This window comes from Prionailurus bengalensis, chromosome X, assembly GCF_016509475.1.
Source record: "Prionailurus bengalensis isolate Pbe53 chromosome X, Fcat_Pben_1.1_paternal_pri, whole genome shotgun sequence".
Lineage (NCBI taxonomy): Eukaryota > Metazoa > Chordata > Mammalia > Carnivora > Felidae > Prionailurus > Prionailurus bengalensis.
In genome coordinates this window covers 74,679,830-74,689,546 of record NC_057361.1, presented here as the reverse complement: position 1 = coordinate 74,689,546, position 9,717 = coordinate 74,679,830, and the positions used below count along the sequence as shown (strand labels likewise).

The following is a 9,717-nucleotide window of genomic DNA, read 5'->3' as shown; positions in this document are numbered from 1 at the left end:
TAGTTTTTGTTGGTTTAATTAACAAATTAACACCATTTTTATATGGTACATTTTCTTTAAAAATAATATCTTCAGCTAGATACATTCATCTATATATAAACAGTTTACATATCCTACTCTCTACTGTGGCTTAACATGCAAGTCCTGAAATTTAATCTTGACAAAATGGTACAATATCTCACACACACACACACACACACACACACACGTGCACACACACACACACACACACCTCTACTAGAAATGTTTTAGATAATTTTTAGACAAACTACATAAACTAAAAATGCCTTATAAAAGCTTCTGTGTTCAGCAAAAGATGGAGTTGAGATTAGGTGATGGAGGTAAGTGAGTATAGACAAGTAGAGTAGTACCGATGATTTTCTTTTTAGGAAATTCACTTACAAATGAAAGTTTCCTAAGGTTTACTATTACTGTAGTAGTCAAATAAGTATTAAGAATAACCATACAAACTAAATGAAAACTATTCATCATGCTTCAACTTAAAGTAGATATCAAGCCAGGCAGACATTTACTGCCCTTATTTTTAAATATTTATAACATTTAAATATTTTCTTTATTTATCTATATCCCTTCTTTTAATTATTCTTGGGTTAATTCATAAATCCCATATTTAAAACAAAATTATTTTTTAATGTTTATTTATTTTTGAGAGAGAGGGCAGGGGGATGGCAGAGGGAGAGAATCCAAAGCAGGCTCCAGTCTCTGAGCTGTCAGCGGAGAACCTGACATGGGGCTAGAACTCACTGACCACATGATCATGACCTGAGACGCTTAAGTTGGACGCTTAACCAACTGAGCCACCCAGGTGCCCCCAAAACAACTCTTTAATGAATAGGAAAACATATTCTTCATCTTAATTTGCATTACTTTGCCACTATCTCTGCCATAATGTAATGGGCCTCTCTTCATCACACACACACACAAAAAATATGGTATTTACTCCTATAGGTAAGGAAATTAACATATAATACATTTTTGTGCAATAAAATTAACTAGGGAGATTCCTTGGGTTCCCTAAAGCTTTGGAAAAAAAAAAAGCTTGCAAATTCTTCTCTGTGTGTAGTTCTATTCAGGGATGTAGTCTGCCCAAAATCCTCAGAAAGGTGATTTTTTTTAATTAATTTTTTTTAATTTATATCCAAATTAGTTAGCATATAGTGCAACAATGATTTCAGGAGTAGATTCCTTAATGCCCCTTGCCCATTTAGTCCATCCCACCCTCACAACTCCTCCAGTAACCCTCTGTTTGTTCTCCATATTAGGATTCTCATGTTTTGTCCCCCTCCCTGTTTTTAATATTATTTTTGTTTCCCTTCCCTTATGTTCATCTGTTCTGTGTCTTAAAGTCCTCATATGAGTGAAGTCATATGATATTTGTCTTTCTCTGACTAATTTCGCTTAGCATAATACCCTACGTGGATGGAACTGGAGGGTATTATGCTAAGTGAAATCAGAAAGGTGATTTAAAACACAGGAAACAATAGGTGTTGTTGAGGAGATGGAGAAAGGTGAACCCTCTAACACTGGTGGTGGGAATGCAAACAGTGCAGCCACTGTGGAAAACAGTATGGAGATTCCTCAAAAAGTTAAACCTAGAACTACCCTGCAATCTAGCAATTGCACTGCTGGATATTTATCTAAAATATACAAAATTACTGATTCAAAGTGACACATGCACCCTGATGTTTATAGCAGCATTATCAATAATAGCCAAATTATGGAAAGAGCCCAAATTCCCATTGACTGATAGGTGGATAAAGAAGTCAAAGAAGTGTGTGTATATATATATATATATATATATATATATATATATATATATTAGAAAATTATTCAGGCATAGAAATAAATGAAATCTTGCCATTTGCAATGAAGTGGATGGAGCTAGAGAGTATTATGCTAAACAAAATAAGTCAGAGAAATAAAAATATCATATGATGTCAATCATGTGGATTTTAAGAAACAAAACAGATGAACATAAAGAGGGAAAGAGAGAGAGGTAAACTGTAAAACAGACTCTTAACTATAGAGAACAAACTGAGGGTTGCTGGAAGCGAGGTGGGAGGGGTGATGGGCTAAATGCATGATGGATGTTAAGGAGGGCACTTCTGAGGAGAACTGGATCACTAAATTCTACTGAAACTAATATTATGCTATATGTTAACTGATTGGAATTTAAATAAAAACTTGAAACAAAAAAAATAAAGGAGTTGTTTGCACCCAAAGAAAATGAAAACACTAATTCCAAAAAATATATTCACCCTATGTTTATTTCAGCATTATTTACAATACCTAAGGTATGGAAGCAACCCAGGTGTCCATCAACAGATGAATGGATAAAGAAGATATGGTATATATACACAATGTAATATTACTCAGCCATAAAAAGAAATGAGACCTTGCCATTTGCAACAACATACATGGATCTAGAGAGTATTATACTAAGTGAAATAAATCAGACAAAGACAAATACCATATGATTTCACTTACGTGTGAAATCTGAAAAACAAAGGAAATGAACAAACAAATACACAGACTCTTAAATACAGAGAACAAACTGGAAGTGGGTAAAATAGATGAATGGTATTAAAAGGTACAAACTTCCAGTTATGAAGTAAGTCCTGGGGATGAAAATACAACACAGGGAATGTAGTCGATAATATTGTAATAACATTGTTCAGTGACAGGTGGTGATTACACTTACCATGGTGAGCATATAGTAATGTATAGAATTGTTGAATCAATATGTTGTGCACCTGAAACTAATATAATTAGTATGTCAATTTTAATTTAATAAAAAAGGAGTCATTTGCAATCCTGTGTAAATTTGCTTAAAATTACTTTTCAAATGCTCCTAAATATTGATTTAAAAAGTCTTTGCTTTTCCAAAAGTATAATTTACCTTTTTAGAAATTTTAAATAAATCTCAAAAATTTGTAAAATTATTTATTCTACATTATAGAAGGCTTATTTTTTTATAGAAAAGATGCCAACACCTGGTGTTTCACTTACTAGTTTTAAAACAAAGAAACTAATTTACTCTGATAACTGAGACAGTCATGACATATAATAGCATCACTCATCTCTTTTCTTGCAAGTCTCTCCAAAGAACTAAATATTTTCTTAATTAAATAAAATGCAAAGGCTCCAAACTTCTGTTGAGAAATTTAATGAGAACACTGGTCATTTTTGTGTGCCAAATGGGAGATGTTTTAAAACTGAATTTGACTTTTGACGGTGAAAGTACTTGGAGTTATTTTTTTTAAGTTTCATATAAATTATATCCTCAATATTTGTACATTGAGTTAGGCCTTTCTCAGATTTCCAATGGTAGCTAGATTATTTCTAACTACTGACCATGATCCCTTGAAGCCAAGTGGTTATATTAACTCTCTTGAATCTCAAAGAAAGCATTTGTTAGGTTATATTTCTTGGGAAGTAACACCATGAAGTATGTAAGAAACAATTAATTTCACATGCACAAGCACTAGTTTTTCAGGGATTCTTGTGATCACTTGATTTAATGTAGGAACAAGGCCTTGTGGAAATTGTCTTGGTCTTGAAGCAACATCCCATTAATTTATTTAAAAAAATATATACAAATATATTTTCATTTAACTTATGTCAATTATTAGAAGCTTTGTCTAAGATAAACTCATCAATAAATTGTTGAACAATAATAAAAAAAGAAATCATGAGAAGTGTAAAAGTATTGATAACACCTCAACAGGATAAGCACTAGTCTATGTCACCAGTAACACCATATTAGAAGCGCCAATCTATGTAACTAATCAGCTCTCAATTATTTCTTTATGGGATGAAATTTGATTAAAAAAATGGCTTATTCTGTAATAACTCATTTCTCCTGTGAAATACTGAGTAGACAATTGAAAAACAAACAAATTGAGGGATAATTCAAAAAGCAACCATGGAATGCTAACTATATTCCAGGTATTAACGTAGATGCTGGGAACACATATATCATCTATATTCAGTAATTTACTGATGCATTTTAAACTATTTCCTTAAATAAAGCCATTTATTTATATGTAGGATGGCATTCACACCATTCCTAAATATTCCCTTAAACACATAGTATTCTTACATTTTCCCCTGTACTGAAAATATCAATTAACATGTAACATTTTGTTTGTCCCCTTAATCATAGATACAACCAGAAAGGCAACAGTATATGAAGAAGTTTTTTTGTACAGAATAGTCTCACCAGAATAACTTTTAATATGATGGTTTACAATCACAAAGCAATGTTCTTAATTTTCTTCTCCTGGGCACATTTGAAGTTTGTACAGTGACTGTTTTGAAAAGCTGAAAAAGGCTGGGGGAAACAAACAAAACTTGTATTAAATAGTCCATTCTTAAGTTTACCATGACAATTGACAGTATAGTTTTACTAATTTACTAATTATCTTGCGCTAGGAAATGAACAATATCCTATTTTTAATGTTTTTTTTTCACAAATTTAAGCTGTTCAGTTGTTTTGCTCCCCCTTGAAAACCTTAATTGTAAGTCTATTAAATGTAGTTAAAAATGAAAAGTAGAAGATTGAGAAATTACCCAGGTGTTTGTGTTCAAATAGAGATTATCTTTCCTTATAATTTTCCCTTTCTTTTTACCAACTGAATTTACAGAGGTTTGTTTTGTTTTGTTTTGTTTTTTACTGCTTTGCAGTGTCCTAACATATAATTTATCTGTACTTGGGCATATTTTAATTATTCCTTTATTTGTAATAATAATTATTTAAATAATTTCCTCAAATGTATTAAATGCTTTTATACTTGAAGATTTTTACCTTCTAGAAATCTTGCATGATTTATACTGATTCAAAGCATTTGTAAAGGTTCTGGTTAACACTAACACTTCAAGTTTATAAATTCAAATAAAAACTGGTAATTGGTAAAAAGGAATAGAGAGTGCATATAGTAAGTAATTACCAATGTAGATATTTTAAATTTATTTCAGGTTGCACTGTTTTCATATATTTTAATGGTCACAATTATGTAAAGCAGTGGGCTCATAAAATATGAAAATTATATCCCATTAGTTTTTACTTTTACTTTTGTCAAATTAAGTAAAGAATATATCTTGAATGTTTTTCAGAATTTTGATACATATATCAATATAATGTGCATTCTAATTTTTAGCAGACCTAAGCTTTTACATGGTATAGATACTTTTCCTCAAGTTCATATAACTCATACTGTTTTAAGCAAGGGAGTTCATCACAAGGTTGTTTACAAATGTAGAAAACACTGGAAAACATGTAAGTATTATTCAATGCGTTACTTAGATAAGCTATAGTACATGCACGCAATGGAATACTATGCAGTCGCTAAAATGATGATACAGATTGATATTTTTTTAGCTTAAAATTTAAAGAAACACAAAATAGTACATATAGTATTTTTTTGTTGATTGTAAAAGAGTGTGTTTACATAGGAGAAAAGTATATGTATGCAATGAAATCATTAATAGTGGTTATCTCTGAACTGTGGGAATTTAATTCTTTATAATTAATTCTTTATAAATGCCTGCATTGTGTACATTTTTTAAACAATGAGCATTTATTATGTATATGATTAATAAAAACAGTGATTTCCATTTGAAAATATTTGATAATGAATATACATGTAATTTGTAGATAAACAATTACACAGAGAAAGTTCTTTCTCTTTGTTTTATGGGAAAATAGCTAACAAGTGTTAACAAAATTATATATCTATGTTGTATTATGCATGTAACCTAAAATTTGTAGTTAACATAATAAAAGCCAATTAAGAATAGAGACAACACATTTTTTATGGTTGGATATATGATGTGAATAAACCCTATTTTTAAAAAGGATTTTTTAAAATTTTACATAAATTAAGTAATTATTTCTCTACTTCCAAAATGATTTGAACACTCACATATTAAATGAAAGGCAATCTAAAGAAAACATAAAAGTAAGTGTAATATGGATGGAAGGTAGATGGGTGGAGAAAAGAGGAGACTACAAGTAAAATACTGAAAATCTGCAATCTAGAAATTACAGGATAAATAATGTAACTGCAATATAGAACAGGACATCTTGTCACAACTTCGAAGCAGCCAGACATAAAGAGAACCATACTGGATTAATAGCTCTCATATAACAGATGGAGGCTTTGATACATCTGTGAATATTATCACATGGATGTATTCAAAAATTTACAAGAGATAACGACAAGTTTAATAAAAGATGTCCTTCAAAGTAATTTTTCAACATCATTATATGGATTATTTACCCTTTTTATTGACACTTTATAGACGCTGAAGTAAAAATTTTAAAATTTTCTATAGGTAAAGGCAATTCAGTGCAGTTATTTACCTTTTTTGTTAACTTAACATGACCCATGTGTACTACTAAGGAGTTTTAAAAAATGAGTGGCAAGAATGCTGCTTAGACTGCACTCATATATCAACTCTCTCAGGAAAGATTTTTAAGATAAAATTCATCATTTTAATAATGCTTAAAGTGTTAATTTTCTAATATACTAATTGAGAAAACACTAATAGGTTTATTTCTGGGCATGAAGTTGAATACAACTCCCAATACTTAGTCAAAGCCACTGTCAACTCTCTGATATGCCCACAATACATTAAAAAGGGGAAAAATGTATCACGAAATAAAGAAAACTCAGATCTTTTGAAAATAATATCCATTTTAAATAATAAAGTAAAATTATGCACAAATGTTCATCGGATCATATACATTTTCCCCTGCTTTACTGATTTCTCAAAAAGCAAGTTAGAACTTTTCTGTATGATAGATTCAGAAATAATGGCCATTTTGAGAATATTTTCATAGAAGAAATTACATTTAGCAGTATAATTGCAATAAGGAAGTAAATATACTCAAGTACCTCACCTTGACTGGTTTAGGTAAATAATAATAATAATGAAAACAATATGTGGAGGGACAAAGTTTATTCTATATACCCTAAGGATATTTTATCAAGAAATGGTACAAAATGACAGTTTTACAATTAGAAATTATATTCTTCACTAAAATGAACAAGGTTTTCTAGTTTTACTTATTTTTTCAAAAGAAAGTATTTACTTCAAAAAGAAAGAAAGAAAGAAAGAAAGAAAGAAAGAAAGAAAAGGAAAGAAAAGAAAAGAAAAGAAAAGAAAAGAAAAGAAAAGAAAAGCAAAGCCTGGCATAAAATAACCTCATCACAAAGTAGCCCAAACTAAGTAGGCACCAGCTAAAGGCTGCACCAAATTGAGCATTCTTATTCTCACCACCTGCGCCTGGCCTGGCCCAGGGTGACATGCAGGGGCTTGGAGCCCACTGTGCGACCATTCATCTCATCCACTGCTTTGGTAGCATCTTCAAAAGAGGAGAAGCAGACAACACCAAACCCTTTGCCTTGCCCTACTTCCACCATCACTTTGGCCCGGCTAATTGATCCAAAGGAAGAAAATTCTTCCTTCAGTTTTTCATCATCGATGGTCTCATCCAGGTTCTTAATATAGATAGGCACCCCCGGAGGCCGACTTTTTTCTTTTAATCTCAGCCGTTCAAATCTTCGTCTTAACTCAGCCAATCGTTCAATTTTCTTCTGTGCTCGCCCTACGTATAGAACTTTCCCATTGATGGACTTTCCATGCAGGTCTAACACAGCCTTTTGGGCAGCCTCGTGCGTCTCATACCTCACAAATCCAAAGCCCTTAGATTTCCCACTAGCATCTCTTATTACCTTAACACTCTCAGTTGGCCCATATCCACTAAAGATTTCCTTCAGTTTTTCATCATCCATGTCATCTCCGAAGTTTTTAACAAAAACATTAGTGAAAGTTGCTCTATCCTTGGTTCTGACTTCAGCTGCCCTCTCTTCTGGGAATTTGAATCTACCAACATACACCTGGCGGTTGTTGAGCCGCACCCCATTCATATGCCAGATGGCTCTATTGGCAGCGGCCAGGCTGTCGAAGTGCACATAGGCATAACCCTTAGAGCCATTGTCATCACATACGACTTTGCAGGAGAGAATGTTCCCAAAAGCAGAAAATAAATAAAAAAGGGCCCTATTATCTATGGATTTGTCCAGGTTTTTGATGAATATATTTCCAACTCCAGACTTTCTTAAGCGGTCATCTGGCTGAGACCACATGAGGCGGAAAGGTTTGCCATTAATCAAATCAAAATTCATGGTATTCAGGGCCCACTCAGCATCTGCAGGAAAGCGGAAGTTAACATAGCCATAGCCCAGGGGGCTGCGGGTCACAGGGTCACGGCAGATTCGGGTGAAGCGCAGAGGGCCAGCAGGCCTGAACTTTTTATATAACATGTCCTCAGTAACATCTGGGTCCAAGTCACCCACGTACAGGGCAGCCTTGAGGTACTTCTTTTTCTTGCCAGCAGGATTAGGCTCTCCACTCCCCATCTTTCTAAGCACAGGAAGGAGGCTTTCGCGGGAGAGAAAAAAAGGCTGATTTCTCTAAGCTATGGGCCAAGCAGCTGTTCACAAAAAGAAGAAAGCCAAGGCGAAGGAAGCTAAAAGCAGTTTCAGAATCACTGTTGAGGCTGAGAAAATGAAGTTCAGAAACAGCTGGTCAGCGGACTCAGAACAAACACATCAGACAACAATGCATCCCAATAACGAATCTGTTCTACCTAAAGAATTTATAATTTCCACCCATTAAGATTTAAAATCTGTTTTAAAAGCCAGTAGTAAGAAAGAAATTCTCTGTTCCTCATTTAATTGTAAGAAATCATCAAGCAGCTGGCTGGGCCCCCCACATCTCGCATTGGCTTACAGAGGCCTCGAGACCCGTTTTCAGCATAAATATAGGCCTCGAGCTCCTACTGGCTTAAAATTCTCTTAACCTGGACAGGGGCCAAACGTGTATTCCTCCGCCGGCTGCCTGGCCGGTCTCAGGCGGGCTAGCAGCTAAGGCCGCTAAACACACTCAGCGTCAGTGAAAGGGCAGACTAAAGACTTGGTGCGCTGGGGCCGGAAGGCAGGCTGCAGAAGGCGGATCAGACAGAGAGACAGACAGACAGACACACACGCTGGGGACGGAAGACCGCCCAGATACCCCAGATGCCCACCGGGTACGGACCGAGTGACGCGCGGTAATTTCGGCAGTCTGAGACTCGCGGCAGGTCCGGAGGGACTGACTGGCGGACGCGCACTGGGTCAGCTTCAGCGGGAGGCGGTTCCGGACAGATGTGGGGCGGAGTCAGAAGAGAAGGGTAGATGCGAGGCGGGCGGGCAGAGCTGGGACAGATGGACACGGATTGCTTTCCGCAGGACAGAGCACCCCAAGGACGAAAACCATTTAGCTGTGGTAGGGCGGGCGGGGCGTGAGGAAACCCGGAACCTTGCTAAGTAACTTCCCGCTTGCTCTGTGCCAAGATAAAATTAATTTAATTTAATTTAATTTAATTTAATTTAATTTAATTTAATTTAAATGTTTTTTAGATTTTTCTTTATTTTTAAAATTTTGTGTTTTTATTTATTATCTTTAAGTATTAATTTTAGGCTGCTAATCCCAAAATTAAAGGAGGTGATCACCTAGGCAGAAAGAGCTCTCATACTTTTTTTTAATAATAATAAAAAAATTCCCTATATCATTTCTGCTTAGGAAATTAGATATAGGGTTGCATATTTTCTAAAATAATTGGAAAGTCAGAATTGACAGCTGTACTGG

At 34.3% G+C, this 9,717-nt stretch overlaps 1 protein-coding gene across 1 annotated transcript; it reads right to left on the bottom strand.

Moving 5' to 3' along the window:
* Positions 1-2,949: 2,949 nt before the first annotated feature.
* Positions 2,950-9,370, bottom strand: LOC122476981 (polyadenylate-binding protein 5). The gene is made up of 2 exons (XM_043569912.1): positions 9,127-9,370; positions 2,950-8,587 (listed from the first exon to the last, which is right to left on the bottom strand). Exon 2 carries the CDS (start codon positions 8,445-8,447, stop codon positions 7,299-7,301), a length of 1,149 nt encoding a protein of 382 aa, XP_043425847.1. The 5' UTR covers positions 8,448-8,587; positions 9,127-9,370; the 3' UTR covers positions 2,950-7,298.
* Between the last annotated feature and the right edge of the window lie 347 nt (positions 9,371-9,717).